Genomic DNA, 18,453 nt, shown 5'->3' on the forward strand with positions numbered 1-18,453 from the left:
AGCGAGAGTATGTTCCTCTGACAGCAATGGCTTCCCAGGTGGCCTTGCTGCCTCCAACCTGTCTGGTGTTCTTGGCACCAAGGAGTGGCTCTGCCGGCGCTGGCACAGAGCGACCGTCTTCCCACCTCATAAAGCTGTGAAGCGGGCACGTGGCTTTCACAATCTTCTCTGTCACCTCCGGAGTGGCACCGAGCACCCTGGGATACAGCCTCCACTGAGCAACCATGGTGCCAGAGCAGCAATCAACCACTCTCCTGGCATGGGAAAGTCTAAAGTTGAAGACGCTCTTATCTCCCTGTGTTTGCTCAGTGGGGGGCCTCAGCATATCTCTTTGTTAGAAGGGAAGACCTCATCAGCCAAAAAGACATAGGGGACAGGGCCAAGTTATGCAGCATCCTATCATCTCTGTTCCTGCCACTTCCTCCCACATTAACCGTTCGGAAATGGTAGTGGGCATCCGCCATGGCGAGGAGAGCAATTACCAAGGCTCCAAGGTGGGACGGATGATGATGTGATTCCAAGGCATTGCCCTGACGCAGTTCAGAAAAAGGGCAAGAGGGTACTGGAAATTCATAGCAATGCTCCGCCGAATGCTCTGCAGGGCTGATGGTCTCCCTTAATGTTGTCCGTGCTCTGGAGATGGTCCCAGCGTCATTCTGAAGCAGTGATTCAAATGTCCCCTGGTAGGCCTAAAATAGGGTTCCATCCAACAGCAGCTCCTGGACAAGGCGATGATGTTCACCATATTCTCTCTTGTGCATTAAGCTTGGTGGTGGCTCGTGGTTAAAAAAAAAAATATAATGTTGAATAGAAAACAGATAAGTAAGCACCAAAGATATGTCATCTGATCATGTCCAAGTGTTTCTGGCTCTTCTAATCGTTAACAACTGGAAGGTGGGGGTGAGAAGCTGTCTTTCATATTCTCCTCCTGGCTCCACCAACAGGCGCCATCTCTCTCCAAGGATTCGGTCTTCTGTGTGTCACTGTAGTCTCGGCGTGATGGATTTTACAATAAAGACAGTCTCTCCTCAAACATCACTTCCCCGACCCAACTGGAGGAGATGATCCGACTCCGAAGCATACTACTCAACCTCCTACCCAAACAGGATCTTTTTTTTTTTTTTTTTTTTTACTGACTTGCAGGGTACAAAGAAGAACACCTACTCAGAGACGAGTAAGCCCTCTACATGTGTGTGAGTGTGGTGTGAAGAAGCAGATGGAACAGTACAGTAGGATGGGCTTGATGATGCTCTGGTACAATAAGTCCTACTGTATGTGACCTCATCTGTCCCATTTTGTCTGCACTGGGAAATCTGCCGTCTTCTTCCTCTCACCTGATTCTGAAATGCGTGACGAAAGGGATTTAATACTTTATAACTTAAGTGGTTGCTAAGTTTGGTGTGTCTAGGTGTGGCTCTTGTAGATAAAGGGATAATGACTTTATAACCATGACTTCTATCCATGCCCCCTTTCATGCCACAGCAAAATCTATCAAAGATCAGGTCTGTCCCTCTGTCCGTTTCTCTGTCTGTCTGTCTGTCTGTCCATCCATCTATTCATCTGAAGTTAGAAGACAAAGAACAACGTGTGAGTTTAGAAATAATGTATTTTGTAGGTGTTGTAAAGGTTAAAGATTGACTGATTGTTCTAACTAAAGCAAATCAGTGTCTGACATAACCCATGGCCCGGGGCCAGTATAGGCCAACGCAGGCCAAGTTGAACTGGGCCCCCTGGGCAAGAGAGCCATATGAGAACATCAGGGTCTTCCCTACCTTTAGCCTATAACTTGGCTGCATGGCCATAGCATTTTAGCACAGCGCCTACAGGCGAATGAGCTAAAAAAAAAAAAGCTATGCTGAGACACGTTTTTCGTTGCGTCATTTCTGACCTCTCATCTGCTCCCATCAATTTGGTAAAACAGACAGACGGGCACCCGGTAACAGCGACAGTGAACCAGGTAAAGTGAAGATAAAGTGTTCATCGAGACTAACGAGTGTTGTGTTATGGGACCTTCAAACAGGCTTCCTTCAAACCGAACAATTTACAATTTAAATATGCTGCAGTTTTATAAAGAACAAGGTAAACCAACAGACCTTTGCACCCGACGTCTCATACTTATAACAACACTAAAGCTAGTGACTGGAACACTGAACAGGTTACTTGAAAGTAAAGGCACATCTTGTCAACACTGTTGATTCTGAATCATTACCACATTACTGTAAAAAATGTAAATAGTGTGTTTTAACATGTCCTCTTTAGACTAAATAAATTGCCTGTGTATGCCATACTATCTGATTTCACACACAATATAGACGTAATATGAATGTATCACGTGAAAATAACAACATCTGAAGGGAACTCCACTGTTGTATATATTACGTATTATAAATCACCAAAATTATGGGGAGAAAGAGTTATTTTCATTTTTTTGACTGCTGGGCCAGTGAAAATATACAAGGGGCCAGTAAAACTCTGCTCTACTGGCCAAGTGGACTAGTAAGGGAAAAAAGGTTTTATGTTGAACCATGCCAATGTTCTGCAATACCAAGATAGAGATGATCTGATGAGCAACAACAGTGTGACAGTAACATACACAGTAACATGTTGGCTACAGTAACCGGCATCAAATGCCCACTACTTTCGATCCCTCAGGCAGCACTGGAGTAAAATCAGGATATAACTACAGACCTGGGAACACAAAATCACAGTTCATTGATGCACCTACGAATTAAAGTTGAGAACCAAAGGTAGGCTATGGACCTATGATAGCTAAGCATCAACAGCATCCAATAAATGCTGGCAACTTCTCTGAGCCTATGCTCATCTGAGGTGGACTGATCAGAACTGGAAACGTTTGTTATTTCAGCACTAGGCTGGCCTGACTGTAGTCCAGACTCCAGTTTATCCATTTAAAATGGAAATTTGCGAATTAGTGGAATACAACAACGGCGATCCAGAGCATTCATCAAGCAAGACAGGGAAAGCACTTTCTGAGTGTGTTTTTGTACTGTTTTTTGTTTTTGTCTTTTTTTTCTTTTTTTTAAGTGATCTAACACAGTGGTACACGTGCCAGTGTCTTAACTTTTTCGGAACATGCTGCAGGCATTAAATTCACACTGAGTGTTTCTTTACAAAGACTAATGAAGAAGTTAAAGTACCAATGTATGGCAGTAACAGAGGGGTCAAGCGATGCAAGCAAACTCTGCCAATCCAGGATGCAGCGACGGTGCCTCTGCAAAATAATGTAGAGGGAAAATGTACCTGCCCATTGACCTCTCTTGAAACACAAGTTTCACACAATAATTGGCTTTTTTGAAAACAGTATTTACCCAAATAGATTAGATGCGAGGTAAGTCGCTATCTGTATTAATGACTTAGATAGTGTGGGCTCTCTGAGGTGAATCATTATGTATTCTGGTCCTGCCCATCGTTCATTCCTTACTGGCAGGAGGTTCATGAGGTTTGGCGAAAAGTCTTCCAGGTGGACACTCAGTTCCACACTCCGCCCTGCTGTTACATAATGTCGCCTCTCATTTATTTCAGGTAATTAGCGCAGCTGGCAGGAAGGCTTCCAGGAGAACGTGTTTTAAACCAGGTCTACCTACAGCTGATGATTAGATTGACATTGTGACATCTTTAAAATGGAAAGAATGTTTTGTTCAACAAGACTTTTTTTTTGTGGATTATGAACATTGAATGAATATGACCATTGTTTGTGTAATGTGAATTACGGTCTGTCAATTGATTTGTGCATTCTTATTTTCTTTTGGTATCCTTTTCTGTGCAGTGATCGTACTTTTTTACGAAGGCACGCCCCAACAGTTTAGTTGAGTTCCATTTGTTATTATTACTTTGAATTTAATTGCCTGTTTTCGCACCTGCATTCATACTTTATTGATCCTTCTGTGTTATTCGTTTTAACTGAGTTGTTTTTACTCTCTGCTACAACTGTAGCCCACAGAGAGTACTTCAGTTCGAGAAATGAAAATGTCAACATTGGTTGTATGGACTTTGAAGTAAGTCAATAAAAAAGAGAGTTTTGAAAAAGGAAAAGAAAAAAAAAAAAGACAGGGTGTGCCCATGTGTTCAAAGTTTAATGTTTATCATGCAATAATCTCTATAACGTCTGACAGTACAACTTCTTATTTGTAATATAGTGTTTGATGGGCATCCCCACCCAGCTAATGAACTGGAGGTCAAAAAGCACACTGACTCAGATAAACTCCTAGAAACTCACAACTAAAGAGAACACACCCTGTGCCTATCGCTTACAGTTACTCATTTACACAACTTTAGCAGTGCAGCAAGTGGGCATACACACCACCCACCCAACACATCCACCCTTGTCACCGCACAGCAACACCCCCCCCACCCCCCCACCCCGACCATCATAGCCATCTATATAAAAGTCTCCTGCTCTGTCCATCTGCCTTCTTCAACAACACAACATGGATACATCAAAGTTTCTTATTTTGCTATTATGGATGTGTGGTTGCAGAGCGGGGGGACATCCACAGCATGGGTGAGTCAGTCTCCAAAAAAAATCATTATAAAAATAATGCCAAGTGTTTGGTTTTTTTTGTTATTTTTACCTAATTTTTATCTTTTAATCAAAATTGGTATCATTATCATTAACCTATATAGGTTTTTAACCAATCAACTAATAAGAAAGCCCAAAAACGATCGAATCACTGTTTTGTTTTGTTTTTTATTTCATACCAACACTTCAAACAAAACAAAACCAAACAGCAATAGACATTTACATGAAACATGGTAACTTTCTGAAAGTATTATTAGAACAGTCAGATATCAAAAGGGTCAATAATTGATTATAATGTAGAAGTGTCCTCAGTATTTCTTTAAGCTGATTCAAATACTTGTATTGTATCCTTCAAGATGTTACCTCACCTATATATTGTTCCTACGGCAATAAGTTACTTTTGAAAAGCAGCTCATTAAGGATTCAGTTTGACTGAGGCTAAATTGGGCATAGGCTCAGGCCCCCAACCCCAGTGGAAGATGATCGTAAGACCACGTAGATAACGCACCAGGGTCCTTATTTTAGAGGTAAATCTCAGAGGGCCTTCTTCTGCATTTCTGTGTTGTTAACGCTGCCTCTGACCATCACATTCATCCAAAACCCCGATTGAGGGATTTCTTTAAATCTCAAGACTCACTGATGAACTGGTTAGATTTTGGGGGTAAAAAGTTAAGATCACCGTGAACTAATGGCATCCTATACGTGTAAGCATGATATCTAAGAAATGTACTGAGGGGATTTCTTACCATTTTGCCCAACCATTTATATATACTCAAGGATCAACGGTTTGGATTAGATTCAGACTTTCCTTTGGGTGTGAAAGGCTGAGGGGTTAAGGGTGCTGGACTTATGACAGGCCTGCATTTCTCCAAAGGTGATAAGTTTAGTGTGTTTAATCAATCAGGAGGCTTTTGCAAAACATATTGATCGTTATTTCTTAAAATGAAAATAAACTTGCAATCTCTACAATGTATGGTTGAGATATTGATGCTGTCCTGCCTGAATTTGCATCAAATCCCAATCAACCAATCAATCTTTATTTTTTTACTGCACCAATTTACAACAAAAGTTTTCTCAAGACATTCACCGGTTGATGCAGGTCTAGATCATACTCTCTAACATTTGTATGTACAGAGACCCAACATTTACCCCATGAGCAATAATAGGCGACAGTGGCAGGTAAACCTTTAAAACCCTGAACAGAATCGGATTCTGGTGGGCAGTAGTGTTGCATGTGGCTTTTTTTTCATACCCGCATCCACCCAGCCCGCTATGAGAGCCAATCCATATCACCCAATCCATAAAAATATATACTGATCAACCACATGTACCAGGCCCAACCCTGAAAAGCAATTCTATGCATTATGTTAGCACAATTGTTTAGACTGAGAATAAGACAAAGGTCGAATCTGTGAGCCCATGTGCTGTCCGAGGTGCTGAGGTCCAGTACAGAACTGGACTATTGGAAAGAAGCCAAGGCGGTAACATGCATAATGTGTGCAAGCCCTAATTTATCAAAAAGAAGGAGTTTTAATCGTACTCTTAACTCTAGAGGGTGTCTACCTCCAAATACAATGGAAGATGGTTCCAGAGGAGGGGGGGCTTGAAAGTTTTTTAAAGACTCTATGAACCAAAAGTAAGTTTATATCCTGGGATAGCAGTATTCTAGTGGGGTAAAGTGGTGCTATGAGCTGTTAAAGACATGATGGCGCCTGGATTTTGTATGTGAGGAAGAGGATTTTAAATTCTGTTCTGGATCTTACAGGAAATCAGTGCAGAGAGGCTAAAATTAGAGTAATACAATCTCTAAAATTCCTTCTTGTCAGTATAGGCAGCAGCATTCTTGAAGTTTTGCAAACTCATTAGTGTTGTCTGTCTTATTGGATAAGTGCACTTGTGGTTCATCTACATAACATTAATGAAGCGTTTTCTAATGATAATCCCCAAATGAAGCATATATAGAGTAAACTTCTTATCCAAGCTCAGAACCTTGTGGAACACCATGACTGACGTCGGTATGCATTGAGGATTCATTTTTAATTGAGATCACTCTGATAAATGTGACTTCAACCAGCTCAGTATAGTTTCTTTAAGAGAGCAGTCCTTCGTCAGATGCAATTACGAGGCAACTTTAACCAATACTGCTTGGGTGCTGTGCTGCTCATATTGTTATGTAGAAAGATACATTACTGATTGGCAACTATTTTCTCAAGGATCTTAGAGGAAATAGAAAGTTAGATATCGGTCTATAGTTGGCTAAAACCTCTCGATCAAGTGTGGGCTTTTTGAGGAAGAGGTTTAATTACAGCTACTTCAAAGGGCCATGGTACATCCACCCTTTAATAGGGACAGGTGGATCGTGTCTAGCAGTGAAGTGCTAACTATGTGTAGAACTTCTTTAATCAACTTAGATGGATTGGGTCCAAGAGACATGCTGAAATATTGCCTTAAGTAATAGAGGGTTCTTGAATTGGTGGTTATTTGCAGATGGTTTGATGGTTATTTGTTCTTGTACTTACTGTTGTTAATGTAGTCCTGCTTTACAGACAGGTTACAGGGAGCGTCACACTGTTAAGTAGTTAAGTGGGGCCGGTTGGGCTCTTGCCATGCATGGGTCACAGTTCCATTGTTTGTTCTGATGCTTCGGACCAGCTCAAAATAATCGAAGAGGGAACTTTCCCATGTTGCTGATCACAGCTTGCATGTTGGACATTTGATGATACAGACCCTTGCTTTTGTTGACTGGCTCAAAACATAGGATAACAGCTTAACAGCTGCACTTTTCTTCACCTGCAACTGAATAACAATGTAAGTTGTAGTATAAATTAGTGGTTTAGATGTATCTTTATATTGAATCCTGGACCTACCTACAACCGTAGAGGTGTTCCTTGAAGTAATAGCAATTAATAATTCATCCATGATCAGTTTTAGATATTGAAACCTTCTGTTATTACCTTCTACTATAGGGAAAAACAAGCTGACAAGCATTTAACGAAGCTTTAACCTGTATTCATCCCATGTCTTTCTCTCTTTCACAGATTGCTGAAATCACATAGAGAAGATGGTAGGTTGGTTTTAATCCTCCAATAAATTATGTGTATCTTCAGCACACATTCATACATTTAGACAGATTCAATGGCACTTGGCAATGGCAATTTGAACAGTATATATTCAACAGTAAACAAAGTATAAATAAGCTGGCATTTTCACTCGGACAGTAGCACAGCAAGTGCCACCGCTGTGGCCTTGGGATAGATGTGGACTTTACCTCTTTACAGCTCCTTATCTTCACTATTGATAACCAATCATGGACACAACATAGAGATACACACATCAAAGTGCAGAAAGACATAAATTCTCACCCAGAGCATTAAAATCACCATGTCAACAGACGGGGAATGCTAGGTGTTGCTTTCACTTGACCTAACACACAGCTGTCACCTGAGATACAGTATCATACGTAGATAAGCTTGTTTATGGAATGTTACTTGAGGTCTTCCAACTCCAACCCCTCCCTTATGTTTCCATGTTATGTGAAAATGATGGATTGTATATCAAAAAATATGGCTAAGTGAGTCCAGCCATTCTCACATGGACTGATTATTTATCAGTTATCACAGAGATTTTGTCGGTGACTAGAACACTTCCTCGCACACACCTCACACAGTCTTGCCCACATTTTATTATGTATCACACGTTTTTTGATGAAAAATATGAATACATTGCTATTGTGTGATTAACCCCCTATATACATTTACCTGTGTTGCATTTGTGTTTCTACAGCTGTAGTGCTGACCTCCTGTGACTTTAACGAGGACAGTGAGCCATTCTGCAGGTTCAGTCAAGACGGCACAGATAATGGTGACTGGACAAGACACAAAGGTCCAACCCCGACATCTGGCACTGGCCCTAGCGGAGACTACCCTGATGGAAGTGAGTCCTTGTGTTTTCTTGAATTGTTCCATTTCTTTAACTGCATTTATTGGTAACTGGGATATGACTGAAGAAAATTTAGAGTAGGGATTGGAATCATTGAAATCTGACTCATGATTAGATATAATGCATGTCTTGTCTTATGTTTTCCATTTGTCTGCAGAGGGGTACTACATCTACCATGAGTCTGACAACGTGGCTAATGGACAGAAAGTTCGTCTGTTGAGCCCGGCCCTCTCATCTCCGGCCTCTCAGATCTGTGTCCAGTTTCGTTACTACATGTATGGCACTGACAGTCAGAATGTGTTGAGGGTTCTGAGCAAGCGGCCGGCAGGTGAGGAGGAGGTCTGGAAGAAGACTGGTATCCAGAGTCCATCCTGGCTGAAAGGTTCTGTCACCGTATCAACGCCCAGCAGTCAGAGCACCACTGTGAGTGTTAGTAGGTCACTATAGATGTAGCTGTTAGCAGCATGATGGCAAATGTGATGAAAAATTCATGCAAAGCTGTACCATGATATACATGATTTTTTGAGATGCACCTGTGTGCAACTCTCAACAGAGATGAGAAAAGAAGCTGTCTCACTCCTTAGCAACCTCTATTTTCAACTCCTGAAGAAAACGTTGAGTCCAGTTCACTATGTTATTGATTGATAAACAATTTTAAGGTCTGCTGGATGTGGTCTGATGAGGGGTATAAAATGTCTACTAATGTTTCCTGTTTTTCCGGTGTCTCTGTGATGATGAATGTGACACACAAGAGGATAGAAACACTGGAAAGACAACTCTCCTTTTTACACAGGCTTTTCATAAGTTTGTGTATGCACGCTAATTTTGTCTATTGACGAATTCATTGCATTTAAAACTCTAAACTGAAAAAGGAACCATAGAAGAACGGAATCAGCCATTAAACAATTGCAGAGGAAACGGGCGCATCAACATGAAATCATTTAAAGACCTCCAGTCAAAGCCCAAATTTAAAGAGAAAATTAATCTATGAGTTAACTGGCATGAGTATTCCCTCTTTGTCGACAGATTGTATTTGAGGCTCAGAGAGGCTTCACTCCTTCCTGTGACTCAGCTCTGGACAACATCGTCATTACTGAAGGACCATGTCCCTGTGAGTTTGCGCGCATGTTTGCGCACATATATACAAGACACATGGTCAAATATATCTATTGCTATGCCACTCATTGTCTAAATGTTTTATCCACAGCTTGTGTTTCTGGCTGTGATTTTGACACTATTGGTGACTTGTGCGGATGGACAAGTGAAACAGAAAATCCTGACATATTTGGCTTTGAGCAGTGGAATGGGCCAACAGACACCGAAGGCACTGGACCTGAGGATGACTTCTCCAAACCTGGATGTAAGTCGTTCTTGATTTCAAACTCTGTAAGGGAACTACTGTGAATCACAGAGTCTGCCACTCCATGGAGTTAGTGTTGAGTCAAATTGTCATGTGCATGCTGGGTAACAAGAAAACAGAAGGAAGGACCAACATGCAGGCACACCCATGGAGGCAGTTTAAAGGGCTTCTAGGAGAGGTGAGGCAGGCAATGGTCAAATATAATCTAAAGGCAGTCTAATAACATATTTCATATTCTAAATACATGCACATTTTAGGGCTCTAGAAAATATATCATGAACATCATAACATCTGTATTATATTTGTCTTTGTTTTACCTAATTGGCAGTTGTTTTGTTACCTTTCCATATGTAGTTGGCGCCTACATGTTGATGGATTCTTTTGAGGCAATCCCTGGAGTAAGTTCTCAGATCAAGAGTCCTTTAATAACCCTTGTCTCTGGATGTCTGGATCTCACCTTCCACTACTACCTATACGGCACCAGCACCACCATGGAGCTGAGCGTCCACACTATCACCACAGGTAGATGACTGCATAAATTGTAATGGTCAACAGACTGGACATAGCTTAAAAATGTTTGTTTAGCTTGAGTTTCTTTTCTGTTTACCAGGCGGAAGCCTTGGACCTGCTCTTTTCACTGTCAGGGGGAACCAGGGTCAAGGCTGGAAGCCTGCAGAGATCCGCTATTTGGGAACTGCTGCCGTTCAGGTTAATACTGAAGCTCTGTGTGACACTTTTTGTGTGTGTGCATGGTCCGGTAATGACTTTCTTATCTCATTTATATTGTATGTGTTTCAGTTTGTGATTGTGGGTACCTTTGGAGAAACTAGTAAGACAGACATAGCTGTTGATGCTGTGTGTGTCTTGGCCTGCACAGGTAAGAAACTAACCAGAGGGAATTCACTCTCTGCACCACTAGGGATACCTATAAGCTGTGTTAATGACAGATGTTTCACCAAACTTGTGAATCCTCATTTATAGCTCCGCCAACAACTCCTATACCACCGGTAACAACTCCAAGACCAACTACACCAAAACCAACAACTCCTAGCACGCCAAAACCAACAACTCCTGGACCAAGCACGCCCAAACCAACAACTCCTGGTCCAAGCACGCCCAAACCAACAACTCCTGGACCAAGCACACCTAAACCAACAACTCCACGACCAACTACACCAAAACCAACAACTCCTAGCACGCCAAAACCAACAACTCCTGGACCAAGCACACCTAAACCAACAACTCCACGACCAACTACACCAAAACCAACAACTCCTAGTACGCCAAAACCAACAACTCCTGGACCAAGCACACCTAAACCAACAACTCCTGGACCAAGCACACCTAAACCAACAACTCCTGGACCAAGCACGCCTAAACCACCAACTCCTGGACCAAGCACGCCTAAACCAACAACTCCTGGACCAAGCACGCCCAAACCAACAACTCCACGACCAACTACACCAAAACCAACAACTCCTAGCACGCCAAAACCAACAACTCCTGGACCAAGCACACCTAAACCAACAACTCCACGACCAACTACACCAAAACCAACAACTCCTAGTACGCCAAAACCAACAACTCCTGGACCAAGCACACCTAAACCAACAACTCCTGGACCAAGCACGCCTAAACCACCAACTCCTGGACCAAGCACGCCTAAACCAACAACTCCTGGACCAAGCACGCCCAAACCAACAACTCCACGACCAACTACACCAAAACCAACAACTCCTAGCACGCCAAAACCAACAACTCCTGGACCAAGCACACCTAAACCAACAACTCCTGGTCCAAGCACGCCCAAACCAACAACTCCTGGACCAAGCACATCCAAGCCACCAAGTATGGCCTGTGCTCATTAAAGTTTGAATTTGATTTCCAATAAAACTTATTTACAAATGATTTCTTTCTTTCTACATTTAGTTATTATTATTATTATTATTATTATTATTATTATTGTTGTTGTTGTTGTTGTTGTTGTTGTTGTTGTTGTTGTTATTGTTGTTATAATTCATTTTCTTTCTGTTGTACAGACCCTTGTCCTCCTAATGCAGAGTATATAGACTGTGGTCCAGCTTGTATCCCCACCTGCATGGAACCCTCCACCAACTGTTCTGGCTCGTGTATCAGTGGCTGCTTCTGCAAACCAGGGTTTGTCTTCAAGGGACGCCACTGTGTGCCGCTGGAGAAATGTGGCTGTTTGGATGACCAGAATAATTATTATGAGGTCAGATGTCCTAGTTGGTATTTACATTTGCATAAATTACTGCTCAGTACAAAGATACAATGGCAAAACATTAAATGACAAGATTGTAATATGTACTTATAATGATATGACCCTCTTAGCAGTGATCCTTTGTTAAATTTTGTTACAGCCTGGCGAGATTGTATTTGGAGATGGATGCTCAAAGCTGTGTCGCTGTCAAGGGAACTACACTTTGGAATGTGTTGATAACTCCTGCGACCCTACTGAGGAGTGTCGTGAGGTTAATGGTGTTTCCGGCTGCTATCCTAAAGGTAATAATGTCTTAGAAACTGTCAAGGAATGGGTACAGGAACTGCTGCTAGCAGCTTGAAATGTTGTAGTTCAAAGTACAGTATGTGTCCTCCAACCACATTGGGAGGCAAAAGCAGTTATAACTCTTCCTATTGGCCAAACTCAAACTTAGCAAGATAACATGATTGTTTAATGAGGGTCACAGTCCACACATTTGGCCAAGCATTCCTTGCAAACATTTAGAGTCATATACAAAAAAACAACTACAAGTACTGGTTACAAGACGAATGGAGATAGAGATTGACAGAGAGGGGCAAATCCTGCCCTTTTTTCGAATCTCTGTACTCCTGGCAAGTGATTGCATAAATTGGGTGAGCTGGTCCAATTGCTTTTGAACTTTTCAGCAACAGAAAGGATTTGGGGGGGCATGGGGTTTCATTTTTTCATGACAAGAAATTGATTATGCATTGACTAAAACCAACTGCCAGCATCAATACATTATCAAAATATCGTGGACTGTGTCTGGGAATTTTTGGTGTTTAATTATAGTTTATCCTTCAGATAAGAGTTATCATACAAAAGTTATCAAACATCTAGCCTTGGCTGATGTTCATTCTTAAGGGTGTGGTCACACTGTACATTCCGAAATGAATCGATTGGCCAATGCCATGTCATACACTACATCTCTGATAACAGATAACATGCAATTCAAAGGCCATGTGATGTGGTATGCAGTCAATCATCAAGGCAAAGTTGCATGTTGAGTGAGTGATGAGACAAATCATTCACATCGCAGTGCAAAAACATTTTCTGCTACACTTATACTTCCTGGCTTATTGTGGCCAGTGGTGGCTGTTAGACACAGTATGTTACAATAACTTAAATTTTGCTCTGTAAATGATGACTTTTCACTATTTGTGCTACGAATAAGCTACATTGTAGTATTTCATATTTACTTGTAATTCTCATCTGTGATCACAGGGACTGCTGTTCAGCAAAGGTTGCATCATTTCTAATGTAAACTAATTTGGTGATTTGTTGCCACCATCTTTGTATTTTTTGTTGATAGGATTAGTTAGGGCTTTGTCTACCTTTAGCTGTTTAGCTTAAAATATTTGTAACAAAATAACTGCAAACATCCTGAATCTTATTCCTCGTTGTTGTAGGTACATCCACATGCATAGCATCCGGTGATCCCCACTACACCACCTTTGACAAACGCAAGTACAACTTCATGGGTGCCTGCAGTTATCTGATGTCTGCACCATGCAATGACACAACTCTGCCGTACTTCGAGGTCCATGCGGACAATGAAAATCGCTTCAACAGGCCAACCATCTCCTACGTGAAGGCCGTACATGTACATGTAAAAATGGTGAAGATCTCCATCCTCAAAGGTGGCACTGTGCAGGTAAGAAACAAGGGAAGGAACTGACAAAGATGTTTAACAAGCACCTTTTAGGTTACTAATGCCATTGTAACTGTGTGCAACTAACCTTTTCCTCTGTAGTCAGTCATTATGTTGTTCTTCTTTCCCCATACAGGTGAATGGGACCAACGTTAACCTGCCAGTGACTCCAGCCCCTGATGTCTCTGTGTTCAAGTCAGGAAAGCACTACACTGTGTCCATGAACTTTGGTGTAACTGTTCGCTATGACGGAAACCACTTCATGGACATCAAAGTGATCAAAGAGTAAGTGACAACTGAACAGATGCTGACGACACACTGAATCCTACTTTAATGGAAGTTTTGAAATGATGCCAAAAACAAACTCTGATAATCAGTGAAAACACTACTTGGCTGATGTGAAAATAAATGGCAAACTCCCAAAAGTTAGGAGATGTAGCTCTTACCGAGTTGTTGCTCCTCTTCCCACGTCAGTGTCTAACCCACAGATTTCTTTTCTGCAATCTGCAGCTATCAAGACAAGCTGTGTGGACTATGCGGCAATTACGATGGAGATACTAAAGACGATTTCCGCAAGCCAGATGGGTCGTTGACCAACAACGCCAACGACTTTGGACACAGCTGGAACACGGACCCAGAGTGAGTAGCATGCATCAATATTTAGGACACCCACACATAGACTTTAATGGATTAGTCTCACTAACCGCTCACGATTTCTATATCTCCAGCATTAAAATGTTTGACATTAAAGCTGGGGTTGGTAACATTGTAGAAACCAGCAAGAGAAAGCTAAATTTTAAAAGTATCCAACCGATAAAATCCCACCACCTCCCTCCAGACAATCTCTAGTGTCACTCCTCCAAAAAGGATGAATGTGCTCTGCTTTATTACACTGACTCGCTGCGGAGAGGGGTGTTAGCATCAAGCACTAGCAAACACTAGCAACAATTGACGTCACAAACGCATCTGCGCTTCTTTAAATGACTGTCTGTGTGTCTGACAGGTGTAATAAGAAGCCCAACACCACCATCCCTGGGTGTGAAGAAGAGGAGCAGCAACAGTATGAGAGCTCTGGATACTGCGGCATCCTGCTGGACAAGAACGGTCCCTTTGCTGCGTGCCACCCCAGGGTCAACCCCAATGTAAGTCGGTACACGTACTAAAGCGAGTGACAATTCCCATTTTCTTTCCTCCATCCTTGTAGAAAGTCACAACTTGAGTATTTGAGTATTAGCCAAAGTTGGTTGTGGGGGACTGTATATCTGCAGAGTCATTGCCACAAAGGTCTCAATAGACTGTGCTTGTTAATAAGAACAGTCTAAAGCGCACTCTAAATACACATGCTTCAAGGTTTTCAGTATCGTGTGCATGACTCAAGTTTTTGTACACAATGTATATATGACTAAGTAGGGGTTTTTTTCACTTTGACTTAAGTTTTCTGTGTTTGTGTGTCTATTCAGAGTTACTTCAAGGACTGTCTCTTCGATCTCTGCGAGCTGGACGGAGCCAAGCCCGTTCTCTGTGAAGCCATCGAAGCCTACGTCAATGAATGCCAGGACCGCGGGGTCAACATTGGACCCTGGAGGAACGAAACCTTCTGCCGTGAGTGTTGGGTGGACAAGATACAGAAATGATAATTGGATAGGGGAATGTAGGGTTCAGCTTTCTCATTCAATCTGGGCCGGTATTAATCAGCTTTGTCAAGGTAGCAAAGAATTCTGTGACACAAATTTGGAGTAAAAAGCCAAAAGTAAGGAGCGTACCAGATTGTTTGGAGTCATCAGGATAAAGATATTTCATGAGGAGAAATGATTTGGGAACTCTTGTTGACAGTAAACTCACTGCTAACAAGAAATAAATAAAGAATGAGTTTTACACTTTGGCACTGTGCAGGTAGCTGGGGAGAACCCAATGCACCAGACTACAGCTCAAAGATGCTTTTAGTTTATGAGCCAGGAGGGCCCCACAGATACTCTGACTTATCTGTTTTAGCTGTTCCACAAAGCAGAGCTAAAACATTTGGTGATGGAGCTTTTCCGCCAATTTATGTCAAGTGTTGACAATCTACAATGACAATTACTTTTTCTGTCTTCTGAGTGTCTTAAAATGTCCTCCCTTACAGTCATTCTTCTCCCGTTTTAATTCAATGTAGGAATCTTCGTAACATACCCTCAGGTAACAGTGTCCTCCATCCTGGATTCACTAAGAGGGACTTTAAGCAACTTGATAAATACAGGCCCAGGTCTTAGAACACTGTATACCACTTTTCCTATATTATCACTGACTTCGGCCTCCCATCCACCCTCTAGCTCTGAGCTGTCCCCCGAACAGCCACTATGAGCCCTGTGCAGATGCCTGTCAGGAGACCTGTTCTGGAAAACCTCCCTCCTGCAGCGGGCCCTGCTCAGAGGCCTGTGTGTGTGACCCCGGCTACGTCCTAAGTGCTGGCCAGTGTGTCAAGAAGACTTCATGCGGCTGCAAACACACCAACGGCCAGTATTATGAGGTAATGCGGGGCGTGGGGACCGTTTTCAGTTTCTAATCATAGAGAGGACATTTTGTGTAGTCCTCACTATGAGAACAGACCTTTCGGGTTCAGATGTGTCTGTGTGTGTTTGCCCTGTCTTTGTACATTCCCTCAGCACGTTTCTGTTTGGATTGTGTCCCCTTAAAATGTAAAATTGGAAAATCCTACTTATGAAACCAGCAGGTGTGCTCACTACTTTAAGACATTCAGCTGTCACTTGTTTTGAATCCCATTTTCTCCAGTGACCGTTCGTCTTCACTGTCAATACAACTTGTGTTCATCAATCATGATTTTTTTTTTTTTTTCATTTAAGCTACCTCCTGCTAACATACTTCAAATGTGTGTGTGTCTGTGTGTGTGTGTGTGTGTGTGTGTGCCAGCCTGGAGAGGAGTTCTATGTAGAGAACTGCAACCTGAAATGTAGATGCGATGCTCCGTTCGTTACCTGTGTGGCCTCTGAGTGCCCTCCGATGCACGAGTGTAAAGTCCAGGATGGAGAGCTGGGATGTTACCCCACCAGTAAGTTTACAACCTTTGGCTTACTAGCTATGCAGTAACTGGACTCAATATGAATTATACCGTACTTACAGTCCAATGGTACAGATAGCATTAATGGTCGCATTAATGGTTATCGAGATATGTGACAGAGTTTCCTTGCTTCACAGATTTTGTACTGCTGGAATGTGATTTTAACAAAGCTAAACAATTCTCCAACTCTTCCTAATGTTGTTACAGCCATTTCTAGACTAGCAGTGGCCACTGCAATGTTTAACCCGCATCATATTCCTGACACCATTTATTCAGTCTTGTTAAAACTGAATTCATGAAAGTAACCCTGAGGTCTGTCAGCCGATTATGCAGCTCTAATTAAATGCCAGCTAAAGCCAAATGCAGAGTGAGAAATGAACTCTGATTCGGTCATTGCTTTGTTGAGAGTTCATGGTGTAAGACAGCAGTAGCCACTGTTATCCTCAGACTGTGAGTTAGATTCTGTTGTAGTCTGATGTTCAAGGGTTGTTCAGGCTGCTTGTCTCTCTTTCTCAGGCTCTCAGGACTGCGTGGTGTCTGGAGATCCTCACTACAACACGTTTGACAAGAAGTTCTACACCTTCATGGGAACATGTACCTACACACTGGCCAGGACCTGCAAGAACAACACAGGTACAGGTTCAGACATTTAGATATGCGCGCTTTAGTCCCTTTCACCTGAACAGAACTACTTCATCTTCATCATCATTCCATCTTCCAATAGGCAGAATATGCCCTTTGGGACATAACATTCACTGGAGTGGACAGACGTATATTAGGCAGGTGCTCTAGGATATCTAGGTAAAAAAAAAAAAAAAAAGTTTTATTTGTCAGGTTGTCTGAGAATAAAAGGTTTGAACATTTATTCCGTATGTGACAAATAAGTCATACATGAAAGAGTTAACGTCACAACCTAAAATGTTTGCAACATAATCAACCTGCCACAACTCATTGTGAGCACATTTAGTCACGTGGCACTATAGTTACATGCCAGATTGAAATAACTATTGAAATAACTAGTCTGACTCATCTAACTTTTCGCACAATTCAGTTAAAAAAAAAATAAAACTGTATTTTGTAGGCCAAACAAAATCTTCCCATGTGGTTACATGATCACTTATGTTACTGTAGCGTGTAAATGCACCGACTGTGTCAGATGTATGAAACTGGATTACCGACCAAGCGCATGTAAATTTGATCAGGCTATTGCAACATGTGAAAGTTATCAGATATTTTTTTGGCATTCTCGATAACGTTTGGTCTTGTGCTGCCTGTACAGGTCCTTGGTTCTCAGTGGAGGCAAAGAATGAGGAGAGAGGAGTGTCTGGAGTGTCCTACCTGAGAAAACTCTACGTCACTGTGAATGGAATCACTGTGACGCTTATGAAGGCCAGGAAGACGCTGGTCAGTATGCCATCCCCCCATACACACACACACACACACACACACACACACACACACACACACACACACACACACACACACACACACACACACACACACACACACAGTATCTGAATCTATCAGTAGCTGTATGTTCCTATCAGTCTTAATCTTCCTGATTCTTGTTCTGGTCACCCTTTTCTTTTATCTAATCCTCATTCCTTGACTTTTATCTCTTTTAATGCCATAATCCCTGAAATCTCTC

General features: G+C 42.0%; 1 protein-coding gene across 2 annotated transcripts in view; it reads left to right on the forward strand.

The window, feature by feature from the left end:
• The first annotated feature begins 4,447 nt into the window (after positions 1–4,447).
• zanl (zonadhesin, like) overlaps positions 4,448–18,453 on the forward strand; it is a 49,147-nt gene continuing 35,141 nt past the window's right edge. For both annotated transcript variants that reach the window (XM_037111986.1, XM_037111987.1), the window contains exons 1-21: positions 4,448–4,522; positions 7,579–7,604; positions 8,324–8,473; positions 8,637–8,902; positions 9,506–9,590; positions 9,687–9,839; positions 10,194–10,361; positions 10,450–10,547; positions 10,638–10,716; positions 10,821–11,687; positions 11,879–12,072; positions 12,221–12,362; positions 13,509–13,753; positions 13,887–14,035; positions 14,261–14,389; positions 14,754–14,892; positions 15,211–15,352; positions 16,060–16,256; positions 16,658–16,796; positions 17,322–17,438; positions 18,085–18,209. In XM_037111986.1, the coding sequence (XP_036967881.1) occupies positions 4,449–4,522; positions 7,579–7,604; positions 8,324–8,473; positions 8,637–8,902; positions 9,506–9,590; positions 9,687–9,839; positions 10,194–10,361; positions 10,450–10,547; positions 10,638–10,716; positions 10,821–11,687; positions 11,879–12,072; positions 12,221–12,362; positions 13,509–13,753; positions 13,887–14,035; positions 14,261–14,389; positions 14,754–14,892; positions 15,211–15,352; positions 16,060–16,256; positions 16,658–16,796; positions 17,322–17,438; positions 18,085–18,209 (3,684 nt within the window). In that variant the 5' untranslated portion in view covers position 4,448. The remainder of the gene's footprint in view (positions 4,523–7,578; positions 7,605–8,323; positions 8,474–8,636; positions 8,903–9,505; positions 9,591–9,686; positions 9,840–10,193; positions 10,362–10,449; positions 10,548–10,637; positions 10,717–10,820; positions 11,688–11,878; positions 12,073–12,220; positions 12,363–13,508; positions 13,754–13,886; positions 14,036–14,260; positions 14,390–14,753; positions 14,893–15,210; positions 15,353–16,059; positions 16,257–16,657; positions 16,797–17,321; positions 17,439–18,084; positions 18,210–18,453) is intronic.

This window comes from Acanthopagrus latus, chromosome 10 (genome assembly GCF_904848185.1).
Source record: "Acanthopagrus latus isolate v.2019 chromosome 10, fAcaLat1.1, whole genome shotgun sequence".
NCBI lineage: Eukaryota > Metazoa > Chordata > Actinopteri > Spariformes > Sparidae > Acanthopagrus > Acanthopagrus latus.